The sequence below is a fragment of the Pseudonaja textilis genome, chromosome 6, assembly GCF_049901715.1.
Source record: "Pseudonaja textilis isolate UNSWEBS1 chromosome 6, rPseTex1.2, whole genome shotgun sequence".
Classification (NCBI taxonomy): domain Eukaryota; kingdom Metazoa; phylum Chordata; class Lepidosauria; order Squamata; family Elapidae; genus Pseudonaja; species Pseudonaja textilis.
The window spans coordinates 42414411-42436725 of record NC_141995.1 but is presented as its reverse complement, the minus strand read 5'-3'; the positions used below and the strand labels follow the sequence as shown (position 1 = coordinate 42436725).

At 37.2% G+C, this 22315-nt stretch overlaps 1 protein-coding gene across 1 annotated transcript in view; it reads right to left on the bottom strand.

Annotated features, from left to right (window-relative positions):
- Positions 1-225: 225 nt before the first annotated feature.
- The window catches only part of GLRA3 (glycine receptor alpha 3), an 82769-nt gene continuing 60679 nt past the window's right edge, over positions 226-22315 (bottom strand). Inside the window, exon 10 of the mRNA XM_087936406.1 lies at positions 226-1473. Within this exon, the coding sequence (XP_087792532.1) occupies positions 1438-1473 (36 nt within the window). The 3' untranslated portion in view covers positions 226-1437. The remainder of the gene's footprint in view (positions 1474-22315) is intronic.

Here is a 22315-nt window from a genome sequence, read left to right as displayed (position 1 = left end):
ACATCACATGCCCCAATCATCATCCATCCTAACTGAAGACCTCCCCTCACATACGTGCACAATAGCATGATCTTGAACTACAAAAACAATGTTATTTTGTCTGACTACATTTACCTCAAGAATTTCCACCCTCTCACTTTCCCAGGCGCAAAATGTATGGCTTCCAAAGTTGACATAAGGTTTTGTACTGTTGGAGTAAAACTTTTAAAAAACTAAATAAACTTTTAATGAAAAACCAGAAAATCTGGGCTCTACGTACAGGAACAATTTTCTTTTTCTACATGTGATCTAATAGCACAGGAACCAGGAAGAAGAAAAGGTTGTAAAAATTTATCAAGATATTTCGGAACCTTTATAACTGGCTATTTATTCTTTATAGTTGAGTTATTGAACTATGTCAGCAATTCTATTGGTCTAGAAAGTTGAAGAAACATATATTTAGTCTTTTGGACTTAAATGATAAATTGCTTTTTTTCTTCTGAAGTCTGTTTGTGGTTCCGTCTTTTCTCAGGATACAAGATTCTTACCATTATTTTAACAAATTAGGATTTGCTTCCCTCTTTTATTATGATGCTCACTGTCCTCAATAATGATCCAGCTAACCCTAAATCAGCCGAGTATTATATTTCACATTCTTTATTTGTTGAACTGTCATTTGTACTTTTTTTTAAATGAGTACTAAAAATACTATAACATTTCACATGCAAAAGCAGGAATGACTTTTTAATTTTATAACCACTGTGGTTATATATAGCTTTGTTGTACCAAACAACTGCCCACGTTTTCATGAACTATAGAAGATTTAGATTTAAGCCATATTGAAATATTTCAAAATAAACATGCACAAGACTGCAGCATCAGTACTGAACTATGAATTTAGAAATCAGTGCTGCATTTAAATTATGTTCCATGTAAAACTAGCTGCAGAGAAACAGTTTTTAAAGAATTTATTAGGTTAGGAAGATTCCCAAAGGTATCAATAGCTTATATGAAGAATATTTGTTTTAGTTATTATGTCTTAAATTTGTTTTTCATATATGTTATTGGTCACAAAGAATCACAAGGCATAGGCAGCATACAATTGTAAATAAATATTAATTTACTTATCATTATTTATAATGATATGGGAAAGAACACATTATACAATTTTATTGTATTTCTGCATTCTTGTGCTTTTTACATTTATTTTCCATTTAACAGATAATAGATAATCAGGGTTGGAAGGGACCTTATAGTTCATCTAGTCCAACCCCCTCCCAAGCAGGAGACCCTACACCATTTCTAACAAATGGCAGTCCAATCTCTTCTTAAAGGTCTCAAGTGATGGCGCTCCCACAACTTCGGATGGAAAGCTGTTCCATTGGTTGATTGTTCTCATTGTCAGAAAGTTTCTCCTTATTTCCAGGTTAAATCTCTCCTTGTTCAGTTTCCATCCATTTATTTATTATTTTTCTTAGATTTATAAAGCCAATGCTGTAAAACAATGCTTATGTTACTTAGTTACAAGATGATTGATTATAAGGGGATTTATTTTCATATATTGGCATTGATTTAATAGGAAAATTCAGCAGAAACCATGCACCAAGCAGTATTTACTCCCCAAATCTGACATTGTTCCTGAAGTATCATTTTCCTATAGTACTGCAGTCACAGTAGTTGGCAACCTTAGTTTGTGAAACTCTCAAATGTGAACAAATGTGAATGATAAGAGCATGTGTTGGATCTCACACCTGTATTTTGTTCACTAATGGAAACAGCTGAGAAAATGAAATATTACTTTTCATAAATGTTATTGGGAAGGAAGTTGTTTTGGCTCAAACAATTAATCATTAATTCTGGCACATTTAACACAGAGCTGGTTTGAACATGTCAGCAATTCCAAATGACCTTGTAACTGTGATATCTAAACACAGTTTGAAACATATGGTATCTATCACCATTGAAATGTCAACAGAAAGTTTCCATTAATGTCATTCCTGGAGATAGGGTTAGGACAACTTCACAGCAATAATTTAAATAGAAATGAGTATATGTTTTATAAAGTGTTTGAGACAAGTTTTTATTTATTTAGCATTGTTATAAATTCATTGCAAATATACTTTTCTCCACTAATAAATACAATAACTACAGAGGTATAAAATGTAAACCTGCAAAGAAAAGAAAAAGAATATTTGGTAGTGGAATGGTGAGTTTGATTATCAGGTTCATTTTGTTCCATTATGAACAAGAATCTTTTTGTTAACCACTCTCTCCAATTTGGACTCTAGCTATATTACCATGGAAAGAGGATTTCATGTTCCTGAGAAAATGCCAATTATGTTTCTCAAAGGTGGAACAGAAGGCTCAGTTTGGATACTAATGTTTGTGGCTTCCCTAAATGCCCATCCCAACAGCAGAAAATAATGGATAACACAATCAAACAGATACCATGTGAACTACTGCTCTAATCAAATTTAATACAGCCCTAAGGACAGATGCAAACAAAAATATTTAATAAAATCAGTATTACATTTCTATACATATGTATAACAAAAAAGTAAGTGTAATAGGATCCTAAAATAATTAAGGACAAAGATACTAAAATAAATCCAAATAAAACACTATTATAAGAAGTTACAAACCTAATTAATGATGTGGCATTTCATACAAATGTTAGCATGAAACTGGGGTGACATGAGAAGTTATTTTTGAGTCCTTGTTCAAAAGAAGTAACATTAAATAGAAATTCCACTCCTCATCGCAAATTTATTCAAGGCATGATGTATAAAGGTCTGATTATACTGTCCCCTTTATTTAGGAAACAGCATAACAGCAAATGGTTTATTATTTCTGTCTAAATACTATCACTGTATGGACATAGCCAAAACTGCAAAGGAGTACTCTTAAAACAGGGGTGTCAAATTTGTGTCATCATTGCATTGTCGTGTGACGTATCGGGACTTTTTCCCTCTTCACTAAACTGGGCATGAGCATGGCCAGGGTGTGATGCATCCAGCCCATGGGCCGGGAATTTGACAGCCCTGACTTAAAACATCCAGAAAGCATGGAGGGCAAATTAGCCAATCTAAAGTAAAGGCCCTAAAAAAAATTAAAATTGGTAGAGTGGATAAATAGAACGCTCTTTGGAAACAAATGAAAAATATTGGATTGTGACACATAGTTAAGCTTGTTTGGAGATCACTATCCCAAATTCATTGCTTAAGGGAAGGTCTAGTGTCATTAACATCTAGTGTTAATAACACTAGATGAGTGTTAATAAGTGTTATTAACATCTAGCAAGCACATGCTCTCTCTCTCTCTCTCTCTCTCACACACACACACACACACACACACATCAAACTAGATTTTTATTTATAATGAAATTGTGATTATTTCAAAGTAAATGTGCATGTGCATTACATTAGGAAAAAATGATTTTCTTCGTTTGATGTTAATATCTGTGGTGTGAGACTTCATATGATATAAAAAACAAATTGCCTTTTGTTGTGTTTATTTTTTAAAAAGTCCTTTAAATTGTAAAATGGAGAAAGGATCAAGTTTATTGCTTGTTTCATGACCAAAGTAATGCAACATGGTTGTCATCTAAACCGCTAAGTACCGTAGGTTTAGATGAATGTAAAATCTGCTACATCCTGTCCCTCAAACCTGCCTCTGAAATTGATATTATTATTAGGTGCAAAGGAGAAGGAGCACCACCTTTTTTTTTTTCATTTAAAGCTAAACATTCTAAGATTGAAAAGAGAGGAAATACAAAAATGCTGGGGAAGAATAATCAACATTTCTGCCAGCGTTATGGTTCAAAGATCCCAGTTGCCCCTTTTCCTGTTGCTGCTTTAAACACAAAATCTTACTGTCTCGGAAATATGAATTAAAATTAAAATCTCAGTGTTCACACAATAAAGAAATGTACAAAATGTAAACAATTTATTTGTACTGCAAATGTGACTTGAGCAAAAGCCATTTTACACCTTGAGGACAAATACCAAGGCTAAGGCACAGTTAAACCCAGTGATTTTTGTGCCAAGCTATTTGTTGAACTGTGTCACAACTTTAAATACGATAGACTTAAAATAGTGAAGTGGCTTGTAGATTGAGTGTGTTTATAACTACAGGCATCCCTCCCTATATTGGCAGTCATCCATAACTTGCCCTGAGTCATTCAAGTTTTTCAAAGGCTCATAAAGACTCTTGCTATAGCTACTTGGTCAGAGGTACTCAAAGTTCTGTTTCATTTATGGTTTACTAGATCCCACCTCTTGGTCCAAAATGTGATAAGAGCTTCTATAATGCATGTCAAAGCCTGAGGAAATGAGAAACAAGATTTTCCTGCTGCATACCTGACTGGTGAACAGAAAGGTGGGAGACACTTTTCCCATCTTACCCCTGCAACATAGCATAAATGTGGAATGTTCCTTTAATGCCAATAGTTGAAGAAATTCTTCCCAAGTGTTAGCATAGCATAGTAATTTTTTTTACTATTTATTTGTCCTTTTGGGGAGTGCCTATTCTACCTTTCATTTCTTATCTTTCAGTATATTACTATATATAAATATCTCATTTCAAATGGAGCAAAGGTCTGTGTATTTTTTATAAAACAGTATCATGTGACACAATTTGCAGAAAAAATGTGGGAGCGCCATCACTTGAGACTTTCAAAAAGAGATTGGACTGCCATTTGCCAGAAATGGTGTAGGGTCTACCGCTTGGGCGGGGGGTTGGGCTAGATGACCTACAAGGCAAGGTCCCTTCCAACTCTGTTCATCTGTTATCTGTTATATGTTAAAATCAAGAGGAAAAAAAAAACCATTGCATTTTTGCTTTTTAAACTTTTATTCACAGTTTATGTGAAGCACTCTTTAAGATAAGCACTAGAATTCAGTGTAATAATAAGTGTTTTCTTTTTTCCAGTTGCTATATAGTACCATCTGTGCTAACAAGGAGTCCTACTCTTGAGAAGCTGTTGAAGATTTCTCCTTACCCTTGAGAAAATTAGGGGGGAAAATGTTTCTCCAGTTTTCTTCCCCACAAATTGAAGAAACATTTGAATGAACATTTGTGCCTATCAACTATCAGTTAATTTTACAGATAAGCAACTGCAACTTAACAACTTATTCTGGCCCCGATATAAGTTCCCAAGCTTCAAATACATCTGAAGTATTCTTTCCCAAGTGCAATTCAAACAGAGAAAGTTGAGAAGCAGCAGAACTCTGTTGGACTGTTCAAACTGGCAAGGAGATGAAACAAAGTTTTCCTTGAGTGCAGCTAAAAAGCACAGTAAATGTTGATGTTGATTAAATTTCTGCTGATACATTAAATAGAAGAAGGCAAATTAGTATTTTTGCCATGTTATGATTTCACAAGCAAAGTGAATCATCTAATCTGAGTCATTTACAGAAACTAGAACTGCCAGATTTTACTTGATCAGGATAGGCTGTTCAGCCTTAGTTGCTGCTGACATAATAAACATTAAGAGAAACTTGGTTAAGTCTTAGGTGCCTGGGCCTGTTTTTGCTGCCTTCCACAAATGTACTGATTCACACATGAGGCTAACAACAGGGGATTTTATAGATGCAGAATTAGCCCAAAGGCACAACCTGAGACATGCATGTAATCCTTGTTTTTTAAAATGCTTTTTTGAGTTCTTAATCTAACCTACAATCCCAAATAGATTTCTAAATTCAGACAAGGTTGACTGGGAGCTGCCACTTAGCTGATTTTTAATGTGGAGAATGAAGTAGTATATTAGACAATTAGTGTATAACCACATTCATTATATTCCACTTTAAATAAAATGAAATAAGTTTTATCTATCACCTTTTCAGATATAACTAGGCCTTCTCCAGTGAGTCATAGAGATATAATGCATAAACCCACTTCTTATGGCTTAGCAGCTAGAAATTCTTCATGTGCAATGCTAGAGCCCACTGTAACTACATAGCCAAAAAGGCATTAAGAGCTGTTAACCTAATCTTACGTAGCTTTTTCTCTGGTAATATTACACTAATAACTAGAGCATACAAAACATTTGCTAGACCAATACTCGTATACAGCTCATCAGTCTGGAACCCACATTACATACCTGATATTAACACAGTTGAGAAAGTCCAGAAATATTTCACAAGAAGAGTTCTCCACTCCTCTGCTCGTTGCAGAATACCTTATGCCACCAGACTCGAAATTCTAGACCTAGAAAACCTAGAACTATGCCGCCTTTGGTCCGATCTAAGTATAGTATATAAAATCATACATTGCAATGTCCTACCTGTCAATGAATACGTCAGCTTTAACCATAACAACACAAGAGCAAACAATAGATACAAACTCAAGGTTAATCGCACCAAACATGATTGCAGGATATATGACTTCAGCAAAGAGTGGTCAATGTCTGGAATACTCTACCTGACTCTGTGGTTTTTTCCCACAACCCCAAAAACTTTAACCTTAGACTATTGACCTCACCCCTTTCCTAAGAGGTCTGTAGGGGGCGTGCATAAGTGCACCAATGTGCCTACCGTCCCTGTCCTATTGTTTCTTTTATTTTTTAATTTTTCTTATATGTATCCATGTATTCATAACTATAAGTTTTTTACTTATGCCTATTATCTTGCAAGCAATTGACAAAAATAAATAAAATAAAAATAAATAAATAAAGCAGCCTTAGAAAATCTTGGTTGACTGATTTGCAGATGTCACTTCAACATCAAGGGTGGGATTCTACTGATTCGGCCCTGTTCAAGTGAACTGTAGCTCCGAAGATCATCTGGGAGTGAACCAGTTTGCTCCAATAATCTGCTGTTGGGCCCACCTAGGCTCCCCTACTGACCTTTATTTCCTGCTTTTGAAGGGCAGCTGCTTTGCGCGGCACAGCAGATTGCCACGCGTCAGCTGTTGAAGATACAGGGAGAGTACAGGATTGCAGGAGGTGAGTAGGAAAGACTCTGTGTGCGTGCAAAGTGTGCATTTGGCATGTGCATGCGTGCAAATTGCGTGCATGCATGCAAAACACGTCCACGAAGCCACACCCACCGAACTGGCGGTAACCACTTTGAAACCCATCACTGTTCAACATTCCTTAAGTTAACATGGAAAGCATGTTAACTTAAGGAATGTTAACTTAAGCATGTAAATAGAACAATATTTGTCCTTGAATGTTAGGTGAATCCCAGTCAACATCCTGTTAAGCAAGGCAATGTGTTTTTATTGAAGTCAATTATGCAGAAAACTTTGTATGAGCAATGGTTTTTCTGTTGATTATAGCCTCCTTTTCACCTACAGATCACAATGTATACATTTCTGTATATAACCCCACTGTGACCTTAGTATTCCTTTGCTACAGTTTTATTCTTTGACCATGTTGTAATAAAGCATTTTTACCAACCTATCTAATTACATACGGTTGTGATTAGACCTTAATTTCCATTAATATTAATTGATAGTCAACAACTTAAAAACCATCTCTGTGAATGATTATTAATTAGTCCTTAACATAGGTGGGTCATATTTTCACTTGAAAGCTTCTATTTTGGAAATATAAATCATCTTGACATATTCAATCTTTTATGACAATTTGTGTGAACAATAAGATGTGGTTTTCCAGTATGTCTGCTGGCAAAAAGCTAGCCTGGCTTAAAGAGATACTGTTCTGTTCCCTGTCTAAAAGTAGGGAAATAGTTTTGTCCACACTAAAAGCCTGGAGGGAGGGGAAAAAAATCAGTATGGAAAAGGATATCCTTGGTGCTAGGATCTCTTTGAAGCTTGGAGAACTGCAGAAAATGACCTATTTTCCCTTGCTTCCCTGTCAAGCAGGCAATAGACCTAGGGTGGGAGTAGAATCCAGTTGCTCCCTTTTTGTATTCATTACCTTTCTTTTCATGGTCCAAAATGGGGTTGTTTCTTTTGATCTTATAGAATTGGATAAATGGCAGTAAAGGGGCCGTGATCTCTACTTCTCTCTCTGCTCTTTTTCTTTTAATTGTGGATGGCAAGGAAAAGAAGGCAAGTAGAAAGACAGGTAACTCCAAATGACCATCAGAATTAGTTTTCTTGTTTTCTTTTTCTGTAGTCCATCTCTGGTAGGCCAACCTTCCGTTTATTTCTTAGAAAAAACAAAAAACTCTAATTTGCAATGTTTAATACTGATTATATAGACTCAAAATTTTACCAAATTGCTTGTCTGAAAAAAAAAATAGCAATTACACTTAGACTTATATGCCACTTTGTAATGCTTTACAGCCCTCTCTAAGTGGTTTACAGATTTAACATATTGCCCCCCAACAATCTGGGTCCTCATTTTACTGACCTTGGAAGGATGGAAGCCTGAGTCAACCTTGAGGCGGTCAGGATCGAACTGTTGAACCATTGGCAATCTGTAGTCTTCAATCAGCAGAATTAGCCTGCAATGCTGCATTCTAACCACTGTGCCACCATGCAGTTATACTCGTCTTGCCTGTTGCCTTGTTAGAGAAACTAAGTGACATAAAATTAATAAAAAATACAGACAACTTTTTTTTTTACAGTGGCATCCCTTGACTACTGTTTTCAATTCACATATAGATATAAAAAGACACTTCTAAATAATATTTTTATATATGGATGGTATTGAAATTCCTTATAATTTTCTTTTCTAAGATTTAGTTTTTGTCTTCTGTAATATAGTTTAGAAATGCTTTTAAAACAATTTTATTGCAAATTAGTATGCATGTATATACTTACATTAGTGCAATAAAAATAATACTATGAGATAGGCTGGGCTAAGAGACAGCAACTGGTTCAAAGTCAATCTGAATTTCAATGGCTGAGTGGATTAGGAACTGGATATCCCATAGCTGATCTTTCCTTAACCTCTATACCACATTAATTCTGATTAAAATGTTTACCTTGTGGTCCTTCCTTACTACTTATTTAAAGTGTTATCCACCATTTTTGAGTTGGCAGAATACTAATCCAATATGACAGTTCAAATCCCTATCTTACCTCAGTTGTCAATCACTTGATATCTTTAAAAAGATTGTGTCACAAAGCCTAACACATATCTTGAAGCATCTTGAGTATCAGAACGAGAGAGAGAGAGAAGATACTATTTTAATACCATTATGACTAAGGGCAGCTGAAGTCTGTGTCAGTCATGGGCAGGAATTGAGATGAAGACAGTGTCATGGGGACAAAGGTGGAAATTACTAATGTCAGGTAATTTTTTTTACTATGTTTAAGTTCAAGTAGAACTATGGGCTACCTCAGGTACAAGTTTAGAATGATAAAATGAAAGTGCATCTCCTTATATATTTAGTCAATAACACAATTCAGCTCAAAGGAGATAATAACCTATATGTTTCTTAGTCTTATTTAGATAACACTAATTGAAAGCAAATGTGCTTTAGTTAGACATGATCAGCAAGTTCCATTAACTTTAATGAATCTTTTCTGAGAATCTCTATGGCAAGGTCTAATTTATTATTAATAACATAAGCAAAAGCTAGTTATGTACTTATTTTCTAAGGCTGCAGCTCTATAAACACAAAATTTGGGAATTGGAGCAATTAAAATCAAACTGACATAGTTCTGAGCTGACATGTGCCAGATTAAGCTGTTAATTCACTGAAATGTTTTCTTTGTTTATTTTCGGATTTCTAAGAACTTTTGATTAAGTCAGTGTGTTTGCCCTTCGTACCACACCATTTTTAGTGAGTCATTTGAGCTCAATCTAAGACAACATTGCATAATTAAAGAGGCATTCCTCCTGAACTTTTCTGATTGCATCATTAGGCAAGTGTGCCAGATAAATTTACTAAGCCTTAGAATGTCGGAAGAAATATGCTTTCAGGAAGGCAAAACTACTTGCTAAAGTGGTTTTTCTTTTTGCTGTGAGAAGTGAAGCCTGTTCTAAAGGAACAGGAAGTTCAGATTAAAAACACAGTTTGCTTTGGCATGCAGATTCACTTTTTCAGCAGACATTTTCATCATGATGAGTATGGTAAGATTCTTTCAAAACTGTTGATTAGAACTATCCTCTAAAGATAATGGAAGGGAGACATCTTGTGGTGAATTTAGTACTATACTGACTATTAAAAATGTTAAACCGACATTTTTAGAAAGGGATTACTTGAAGGGGGCAAGGAAGACTCAAATAAATCTGAATCATGTTATCTATACATAAGTACTACAGGCAGTAGCCCTGAACAAAATGGCACAGCAATATATATATATATATATATATATATATATATATATATATATATATATATATATATGACAGTATATATATAAATTCATTTCTTAAATAGATGGAATTCTGATTTTCATAATTCAGCTGTACTTTGTTTTACTGAAACCTGGCTTAATCCACAAATTCACGGGGATAACACCATATACATCCCAGGATTTCAGACATTTAGATCAGATAGAATTGAAGAGACATCAGGTAAAACAAAGGGTGGAGGATTATGTTTATATATCAACAACAGTTGGTCTCAGGAGATAACTATAATATATCTCAGGAGATAACTATAATTTTATAACTATAATTTTGTGATGAAAACTTGGAGTCTTTACACATCAACTGCAAGCCATTTTACTCTCCATGTGAGTTCTCCTCATTTCTCCTAATAGCTGTGTATATTCCTCCACAAGCCTGTGTAAACAAGGCATTACGAACTCCTGCTGATCAACTTATGGAGGCTGAATCCAAACACCCAGGTTCCCTCCCCATCATTTTAGGAGATTTCAATCAAGCAAATTTAAGGAAAGAGCTCCCAAAATATTTCCAGCATGTAAATTGCCCCACCAGAGGCAAAAATACTTTAGACGATCCATCTGTTAAAATACTGAAGTTTGCTGATGACACAACAGTCTTATTCAAGACAACGATGAATCTGCATACAGACAGGAGGTTATACAACTTGCCTCATGGTGTAACCGGAACAATCTGGAACTGAACACACTCAAAACCATAGAAATGGTGGTAGACTTTAGAAGAAACCCTCCCATACTACAACCTCTTACAATACTAGACAACACAGTATCAACAGTAGAGACCTTCAAATTTCTAGGTTCTACAATATCACATGACCTAAAATGAACACCTAACATCAAAACATCATCAAAAAGCACAACAAAGAATGTTCTTTCTGCGCCAACTCGGAAAGCTCAAACTGCCCAAGGAGCTGCTGATACAGATCTACAGAGGAATTATTGAGTCTATCATCTGCACCTCTATAACTGTCTGGTTTGGTTCTGCAACCCAACAGGACAGACACAGACTTCAGAGGATAATTAGGACTGCAGAAAAAACAATTACTACCCAACTCCCTTCAATAGAGGACCTGTATACTACACAAATAAAAAAGAGGACTGTGAAAATATTTACAGATCCCTCACATCCTTGACATAAACTGTTTCAACTCCTTCCCTCAAAACAACGCTATAGAGAACTGCACACCAGAACAACTAGACACAAAGACAGTGTTTTCTCAAATGCCATCACTCTGCTAAACAAATAATTCCCTCAACATTGTTCAACTATTTACAAAGTGTACACTACTATTACTGTTAATCTTCTCATTACTCCTTATCACCCATCCCACTTGTGATTGTAGGACTGTAACTTTGTTGTTTGTATCCTTACGATTTATATTGACTGTTTCCTAGTATGATTTGATTGTTGATTGTACCCTATGACTATCATCAAGTGTTGTATGTTATGATTCTTGATTCTTAATGAATGTACCTTTTCTTTATGTATGCTGAGAGTATTTACACCAAGACAAATTCCTTGTGTGTCCAATCACACTTGGCCAATAAAGTATTCTATTCTATTCTTAAAGTATTAAATTATTGGGATCTCTTTGTGTGCTTAAAGCAAACATACATAAACAAACATCAGTTCACAGCTAGTTTAGTCTCCATTGTACATTGCATAATGATGACAAATGAGCATGTTCACGTAATTTTCTTTGCAGCAATAGTTTATCTTTGTATAACTTCATAGTTTATCATTGTCTTCTTTTGCATGTTTTGTGACTGTGCAACTTTTCCTACAATCTCACATAATATCTGTTTATTCATTTAGCTTTTTTGAGATCAGTTAAGACCAGCTAAATGCTGCCACCTGCTGAAAATTGTAGTTGTTTTCTTCTAAAGTCTACAGATATAAATGTAATTCAAAGTGTTTTCAGAAGATTAGCAGGGACAGCATTGTTGGAATTATCTGAGTATTATTTCATTGTTTACAATAGCTGTCAAAGGAACACATTATTGTGAAAAAGATATAGTCTAACAAATATAATTAACAATTAAAATAAGTTTAATGAAACAAAATATAGCTGAAACAATAACTTACCATCCAACAAAAAACAAAAAGATGATCTGTTTGATAACAAATGTATGTAGGAAACACACCACAGTACTAACAGGGGACTTTAACCACCCTGACATCAACCAGGAAATAAACTCTATACTGGGAGATGGAAAAGGTTCCTGACCAACCTAGCTGACAACTTTGTCATTCAAAAGATAGAGGAGGGAACTAAACAGACAACTATACTGTACTTAATTCTTACTAATAGAAAAATGATTGAGGAGGTTGAGTTTGTAAGACAATGACCATGTCATACTGGAATTCAATATAATGCAGGCACAAGCAATAGAAAATAATCAAACCAGTGTCTTAGACTTTAAAAAAGTTAATTTTAACAAACTTAGAGAGAACTTGGGCAGGATTCCATGGATGAAAATATTAAAAAAGAAAACAACTCAAGAAGCTTTGGAGACTCTGAAAAATATGATTATTAAAAGCCCAGTCCAACTCAATACTACTGAGAAAAAAAACAAGAAATCTAAGAAGAAACCAGCATGGTTACACAAAGAACTTTCTGATAAACTGAAAGAAAAAAAAAGATAAGTACAAAAAATGGAAAGAGGAAATACTAGCAAATATTTGAATCTGCAAAGATGGTATATAAACCGAGGTTCAAAATGAAGCAAGACTTATAACAAATGTCAAAAATAATAAAGTTTTTTTCCACATATTAAAAAAGAATAGAATATAATTCTTTATTGGCCATGTGTAATTGGACACACAAGGAATTTGTCTTGGTGCGTATGTTCTCAGTGTACATACAGAAAAAATATTAAGGAAATAATTGGTTCACAAATGGGAGAAGATAATAAGAAAGTAATGGGCAGTAGAGGAAAAAGCGGAGCTGTTCAACTCATTATTTGCATCTGTCTTCACAAAAGGAAATATAGCCCATCCTATCAAAAACAGGATGAAGCTTCTTAACAAGTAAATGTGGGATTAATAATTACTGCTTTAACATCCTTGCAAATCAATTGTTTCATGATCTACTTCAATAATGTTTAGTTGCCAGTCTCACATGATTGATTAATAGTTCATCAGTTGCTGTGTTTTATGCAGGGGTGGGATTCAAATCTTTAACAACTGGTTCTGTGGGCATGGATTAGGTGGTGGGCATGGCTTGGTGGTCATGTTATTGGCTGGGTGTGGCCAACTCAATATCACTCACATCGAGGCACGCATCTGCTCGTCTGGCCTCTCATGACTGTGGGGATGCTGCAACAGTTGTAAGTGTGAAAAATGGTCATAAGTCACTTTTTTCCATGCTATTGTAACTTTAAATTGTCACTCCACACAAGCAAACTACCAGTAAAAGAGGGAAAGAAAACTCCAGAGAAGTTCCTGAGATAGGAAATCTAGTCCTGCCAAAAATGTAATAAGGGTTAATGGACAGGCAGTTTCTGTAAGCAACACCAGAATATTTCCTTCCTGCCTTCCTTACAGGATTAGGCCAGTAATTTCTTTTAACAACTGGTTCTCCGAACTGCTTAGAATGTTAACAACCGGTTCTAGCGAATAGGTGCGAACTGGTAGAATGTGAATATTTCCCCCTTAATTTTCTAGGATCAATTACATTTTCCAATTTTTTGAAATAGAATTAGGTAAATGCTTGGCTAGACAATCCTGATTTTAAAAATGGTAGAAATTCTTGTACTGTGATGACAGATGGTGAATCATGGTGATAATAAATGCAATCCCATATAAATAAAATACTTTGAATATTTCATTGTTTAGCTGACCTAGACCATATTTTATATCTGGGATGGTGCATTAATAATAATATGATTCTGTAACTGTGAGTCCTTGGTACTCTCTGAGTTTAGTTGTTTGCTTGCAAATCTTTCATTACCCAATATTAGGGAATCCAAGAGAACTCCTAACTGTTCATCCAAGACATAAAAATCCATCTCTTAAAATGTTCTTTATTTTCTTAGCATTTGCTTTCCTCAAAATTTCATCTAAATTTGCTTTCACATTGGATTAGGTATTACCATCCACAGAGAAAACAATTTTCTGTTTTAGACATTATACTTTTGACATTTTGTAGCCAGTGCCTAAAACAATGGTGACAGACTGAGTAATTCATGAAAAAAAAATGTGGTTTTTATTCTTGTTTTAGGACAAAATATTTACAATTAGATGAACTTCATGACTGCATACATCTTAACACCTCTGTCAGCAGAACATGTTCAACAGTAGTGCAGAATATAGAAATAAAATAAGAAGAAAAAACATGCATAACATTTTCATTGGATTTTACTAAAAGGAAACACTTCTAGACATAAACTAGTATTTGTTCTTGTCTAGACAAAATTCACAGAAATATTTGCTTTAAAATTACAGACATAATAAATACACTATTATATCCATTTTATTTGTTTGTTCGTTTGGTTGGTTGTCACATTTTGAGGAAGCTGCTAGTGAAGTTAACTGTCACACAAGCTACTGTATTTAATGTTTAATCTTCATATGAAAAGCATATGACACAACTTTATAAGTACCTCACAAGTAAACATCCAAAACTGTAATATATAAGTCAGTTTTCTTCTCTGATAATTGCAAACCCAGGACTCAAGTCTTGTGCATATTTTATGGAAAGGGCAAAAAAAAAAAGCAATAATACTGAAGCATAACAAAAGATCAGCGTGAGCATCATTTTACAGCTTTGATCCAAATGTTTTCTTCAGTCTCTTATTTCTTTCAGAAACCACCCAAGGCAATAAAAGTAAAGAGGTCTTTATACAACACACACTTTGGCTGCTGCACTGATTTTTCAGTGAAAAAGCAATTTCCATGTAACAAAATCTGTTTGCACATTATCTTCATTTTGCACTAAATTAATATGCAGCTTCATTTCAAGCTATTATTTGAAAGGATGCAATGAAAGCATAATTATCCTCATTAAAAGGTGCTTATCTCCTATTCTCAGCCAAGGGAGCCTATGTTTGTCTGAGAGAGATGCTTCCATCACTTACGCGCCAGTATAAAAATCCAGAATGCAGTAACCTTTACTGCCAAAGCAGCTCCTATTTATCTACTAACTTTTTCATGCTTCTGAACTGCTAACAAGAGCTGGGTGAGTAATGGGAACTCACCCTGTTGTTAAGTATTTGGTCTTGAACCCAGGCAGCTGAAAAGCTCAGTGTCTTAACTGCTGAGTCATTGTGAGCTCTTATCCTCATTAGAATCAATTAATATTGGCCAAATCAGTCTGAATTTCCTGAAAGCATGTGTGCCTGGTGACAGAAAAGTTATATTTATTCTGAATTTCTTTGTGTATCATTGCTAATTTCCTGACAGAACAATTAATCAGTGGAACAACATGCCTCCAGAAGTTGTAAATGCTACAACACTGGACGTTTTGAAAAAGATGTTGGATAACCATGTGTCTGAAGTGGTGTAGGGCTTCCTAACTAAGCAGGGGGTTGGACTAGAAGACCTCCAAGATCCCTTCCAACTCTGTTATTCTCTTCTATTCTACTACTCTTGATAATATGCATTGTTTTTGTAATAAAATATATATAAAGTATGCTACTATAGTTTGTTATGCTGCAGCTCCCTGTCTGTAATGCTTTTGTGAAAAGTCCTGATAGGAAAAATTTTCTCATATTATCTTGTGATATATATATATATATATATATATATATATATATATATATATATATATATATATATATATATATATGTATATGTACATGTATATGTACATGTACATGTATATGTCTGTCTGTCTATCTCACAAGATAATATGAGGAAAATTTTATGAGGAAATATATATATAAATATACATATGTATATAAATATACATATAGTGTTGGTACAAAGAAAGATGGGATGCTCATTTGTACACATCAGTTTGCAGAGTAATAATAAATATGAACAGTGCAAACAACTGCAGTTTTAGACACAATATTTTGTTGTCCTTTAAAGGACAGACTGTTTTATGGCATATTGTAGACTAAAATAATAATAATAAACTTGAAGATTAAGCAGATTAAGATATCATACCCTATAGAACAGTGGTGTCAAACTTGCGACATCACAGCAGCGTCACATGACATATCACAACTTTTTTCATCTTCGCTAAACCGGGCATGGACGCATCTGGCTCACGGGCTAAGAGTTTGACAACCCTGCTATAGAAAATCAAGAAGAGGAATCCAGAAAACTTATTCATGATAATAGCCTCTTGCACTTTGGAATAGCTTTGTCCCTGAATTTAGGATCATCCCTTCTAAAACTATCATTTTTGAAAGCCATTAAGGCTGTACTTTTCTAGTGGACCTGGGAGATAGGAAATGCAATATAATGGAAACCACATCTTCCATGAAATGTTGCATAATCTAATTCTGAGGCCACATGATGCACTATTATATATTTATGAGGCTTCTTTTTAACATGTTGCGATATATATGTTTCTATTTTATTGTAAGCTACATAAAGATAGTTTGGTATAGAAAATTATGTATAAGTAAAATCATACCACAAATAGTATTTGCATATAAAGTATACTTATTTTGTGGTTTGGCTTTATGTTTTTAGATTTTAATTGGATTTAATTCTCATGTTAAACTCCTTTATATAGTAAAATATTATATTTATAAGGAAATTCAGTTTTATTTTTATGATCATCATATTGTTAGTGAGATTCAAGTTCTTTAAGAAGCAGAGAGGAACTATATTTTATTTATCTTAGGACATTGGTGTTATTTTTATGTAACCCATATGAGAAATGTTTCCTTATAACATGAAATTACACTTTCAAATATTTAGTTTGTAAAAATGCTATATCAAAGAATATTGAGTAAAAGAATATATATTATTAAATTATACAAGAAAACAGGGTGATGCATATTATGTCCTTTAAATGAAGGGCACCTGATATACACATTTTTCAAATCATATCAAGTGCATTTTGATAGCATTTAATATTTAAATAAATATTTTTGCTTCATGCTGCTGCGGAGTTAGAAATCAACCCAGTTTTCCAATAGCTTGTATTTAAATGTATACTAAGCAGATAGACAAAGATCTGGTATAATTTTTGGAATACTATAATAAAGAAATAACTGTTCACATCCAGGAGATATGACAATGAAATAATATTAAAGTCATATAGCTCCTTAGAATCCCTTTAGAAAGAAGCAAGATCCATGTTTCTGAATTCCTGATTTGTTGTAAACACTTAATCACCTCCCTTTGCTTTTACAGACACAAACTATTATCTAAATCCTGGATATTGTTATCTTCTAATAATTTATCATGCAGTCATTTGAACCTGAGACTTTCTGCTTGTAAAATATATCCTCTAACCTACAGTTCTGAGTAACTCCTGACTTAGCAAAGTAACTAGCTCTTCTGATATAAAACTTAGTCTCATTTCCAAAGAGATAGCTTTTTGCGGATACCTGATTATTATTACTATTTGTTATTGTTATTCTTTCCTGGATTTTTGGATAACTTTATAATATGTGCAGACTGTAGTTCTGAAAACTATACTATAATGTATTCCTGATAGTCAAAATGGCTAATTCTTTCCTAGGAATGTTTGCTGTAAAGATAACAGCACTATTTACATAGGCAGGAATTAACTAAGTGATGCTTCCCTCTCAATTTCCTATTATATATTTACTGGCCACCTAATTCCAGTGAGAAGCGGAATATTCACAAATTAGGGATTTTCTATTCTATTTCAGTGATTTTTCTGAAAAAAAGCACATTCAGCTGACAATTTTGCATACAAATAGATTGATTTCAACTCATATTTTCAAATGCCAGTAGAATCGGTTTATTTTTCAGTCTAAATTAAAATTTGCCCACTTTTTTTTAAGCTTATAATACCAGATGTTTATATCTCATGTTTAAAATACACTTTTGTTTATGTATAAACAAACTTAAATAGATGAAGAATTCAAATTAAATTAAAATATGATTTAAAGTAGTGCATGAGTGTTTGCATACAGTGACTGATTCCTTTAATCATAACTCAGAGTTGAGATGGTTTCTTGCTGAGGAAGAGAATACTTCAATACAAACAAAGAATAGAATTGAAATAAACATTTAAGAAAGGTCAAAACACCTTTATATGTTTGCTTGTCTTTGGTTAAAAATTCAGAAAATACAGAAAGCAATGTAGATTGTGTTAAGAACTTCTAATTACATGTGGAAGAACCAATGTGAATAAAAAAATTCTACAGGGGGCTGGTGGTTGAGGTGGTTGGCCTCAGACCATTAACAGGAATGTTAAAGCTTTTTTAAAAAAATCAAAAATTGAAGTGGCAGAAACATTCAAAACTTTTAAAAATGTTTCTGAATCCAAATTCAGAGACCAATTCTACAGTGTTTTCACACCAAGTATGTTTTGTTTGAGCAATGAGAGGCTGAACCAGAGCATGAGTGCAACAATACTTTATTTTACAATAAAGGGCTGACCATGCTTGCCAAGCCTGGAACTGGCTCGCAGCAATCAGCAACCGGTTGGACCCCGCAGCCTGCATTTATAGCTGGCTGCTGGGGAGAGCCAACCAATGGGAATGGGGGAATAACGCCCACGTAAAGTGAGTGGACCTGAGTGAGAACTCCTTGAGTCCTCAGGACATAACACCCCTTCCCCCCAGATGCGAACATGCATAGTCCTTGAGGTAGACGGGGGGTTTGTGTTGGCGCCCGGAACGGCGCAACTCGGGAACATTGTCTGTCTGTTCGGTACCAGCCTGTGATGGTCGAGCCGGCATAGTGTCGCCAACACTCTCTCTGGACTGGGCATCCTCGGGAAACACCGGGTTGGTTACTGGGGTCGAGCTCTCGTGGGTTGGATCAGGCTGGTCAACTCTCTGGGCGCTGTTGTCCGAGTTTGGGCTGACCGGAACGACCGCTGGTGCAGACTGGTCGCTGGGTACGATGTGGCTGGGCGGCGGATGAGGCGGCTCCCCTTCGACTGGAGACTCTGGACTCTTGTTGGCAAGGGTGCTGAGGCGCCTTCTAAGCTGGTCTATATGTCTCCTCCAGACGCGACCATCCTCCAGCCTGACTCTATACGATCTCGGCCCGGTGATGGCGATGACCTCGCCAGGAATCCAAAGTGGGTCCCGGCGAAATTCCTTGCGAATATCGGTTCCTGTAACAAAATTGTCTAACCCCCGACGTAGAAGCGAGGGAGAGTCAGGGCAGTATTGTGGGTGCAATCTGTCCAATACAGTCCTCAGGCGCCGGCCCATCAGAAGTTCCGCTGGGGACTTATTGGTGACTGCACAGGGGGTTGAGTGTTGGCTCATCAGGAACCGTGCGAGTTTGTGGTGCCAGTCATCCCTGCCAAACCTAGCGAGGGCCTCTTTGGTGGTCCTGACGGCCCTTTCAGCCAACCCATTACTGGCAGGGTGAAATGGGGCTGTGAAAATGTGGCGAATGCCCAGGTTGGCAGCAAAACGGCTGAATTCTACTGATGCAAACTGTGGGCCATTATCGGAGACAATGGAGTCGGGTAGTCCATGTGTAACGAACAGGCGTGTTAACACATTGGTGATTGCTAGTGTGGTGGTCGTGGATAGCTGCGCCACGTCTATCCATTTGGAATAAGCGTCCACGACCACTAGGAACATCTTTCCATACACGGGGCCTGCCAGATCGATATGGATTCTAGACCAAGGGGCGTTGGCGCTCTCCCATCTGGTAGGGGTGGCGATCGGGGGAGCAGGACGGGATTCCTGGCAAATGCTGCAGGAACTTACCCAATTGACAATGTCCTCGTCTAGACCCGGCCACCACACGTAGCTGCGTGCTAACGCCTTCATTCTCACAATGCCAGGGTGTCCCTCGTGCAACGCCTCCAGGACTCGGGTACGCAGCGAGGTCGGAATGACCACTCGAGTGCCCCACAGTAGACAACCCTGCAAACTGGACAGCTCCTGCATGCGAGTCTTAAAGGGTGCGAATTTGTTATCGACGTTGCCTCCCGGCCACCCCCTCCTCACCCAGTCGAGCACCTGGGCGAGCGTTTGGTCTGCCTTGGTTTTAGCGGCGATGTCAAGGGCGGTGATGGGCAGGTCCAACTGGGTGATTTCAAAAATGGCATTGACAGGAGCTGGGTCTTCAGCCGGAGCGGGTAAGGGGCAGCGACTGAGAGCGTCGGCGTGGGATAGAGTTTTGCCCGGGCGGTGAATAAGTTTGTATGAATAGGCCGCTAGGAAAAGTGTCCACCTTGTCATTCTAGGGGAAAGGACTTGAGGTGTCTGTTTGTCGCCGGCCAGTAGGCCCAGGAGGGGCTTATGGTCGGTGACCAGTTCAAGAAATGGCCAAAAGGAATTCGTGAAACTTTTTCACGGCTGCAACAGCTGCTAGGGCTTCCTTGTCTATTTGGCTGTAATTTCGCTCCGTGGCCGAGAGCGTCCTGGAGAAAAAGGCGATGGGGGCCTCGGCGCCATTGGGGAGTCTGTGACTAAGGACCGCCCCAATTCCAAAAGGGGATGCGTCTGCTGCCAGTACTAAAGGAAGGTTGGGGTCGAATTGGATGAGCACTGCCTCTGACGTAAGTAGTGATTTGACGGCGTTAAACGCCTGGTCTTCTTTGTGCCCCCAGTGCCACGGTGACTTTTTGTCTAGTAATCTGTGTAGGGGTTCGGCTACTGAGGCTTTATGGGGCAAGAAGGATGCATAAAAGTTTAGGAGCCCCAAGAAAGCTTGTAGCTCCGTTTTGGAGGTCGGTGTGGGAGCTTCGTGGATCGCCCTAACCTTGGACTCCAGGGGTGAATGCCAGAGGCGTCAATTTTATAACCCAGAAAGTCCACCTGTCTAGTGGCAATGGCACATTTTTCTTTTTTTAACCTGAGGCCATGCTGTCTGAACCTCTCTAACACTGCTCGCACTCTCTGGAAGAGTTGGGGTCTGTCCCTGGCCGAGACCAAGATGTCGTCAAGTAGGGTACTACACCAGGGAGGCCCTGTAAAATCCGCTCCATGAGGGACTGAAAAATACCCGGGCAACACTTACGCCAAATTGGAGACGCTTGCATCGGAAGGCACCCCTGTGAGTGACGATGGTCTGAAGTTCGCTGTTTGATTATCAACAGGGAACTGTTGATATGCTTGAGACATGTCCAATTTAGCAAAAATACTGCCCGGTTCGAATGTGTGCAATAAGTGCTGAATGACGGGCACAGGGTAGGCGCTAACTTGTAAATATTTATTGATTGTTGTCTTGTAGTCCGAGCAAATTCTCAGGCTACCATCTTTTTTGAGGGGTGTGACAATGGGTGTCTCCCACTTGGCGAAATCTGTTGGCTCAATGACCCCTTGTTTTAGTAGTTTATCCAATTCAGCCTAGTTTTGGTCGAATAGCAAATGGAACTCTACGTGGTTTTAATCTGATTGGGACTGCCTGGGGGTCAACGGTGAACGAGATGGGGGTTCCATTATAACACCCCAGCTCCTCGCTGAACACATCTGCGTAGTCAGCGAATAAGGAGTCAGTGTCTGAGGTTGAGACAGCATGGACTCCTGTTAACCCTAGGCCGAGGTGGGGAAACCAATTGAGCCCCAATAAGGTGGGTAGATTGCCGTTAACTACCACTAGAGGTAGGTGGCCTTTAAAAGCTCTAAAACTGACAAAGAACTTGCCTCTGCCGATCACGGGAATGGCCTTCCCCTGGTAGTCCTTCAGACCGAACTGGCATCTCTGAAGCCGGGTAGTAGATAGGCTGGGGTGGAGTCTCTTGAGGGTGTTCCACGAGATTATTGAGAGCGCTGACCCTGTGTCAACCTCCATGTGGCACGGTTTACCTTCTAGGGAAACGGAGAGAGAAATTTTACTAACAGTGTGGCAAGTACGCCTGGCAAGGCGGTGCGTGCGACAGTTTAATACTTGCCTCTGAGGTCCCGAGTGCGAGGACGGGGGTCTGTGTGCAGCGCTTTGGGGGGCTTGGCAGACTCTCGCAATGTGCCCCCTCTTATGGCAGTTGTTGCAAACGGC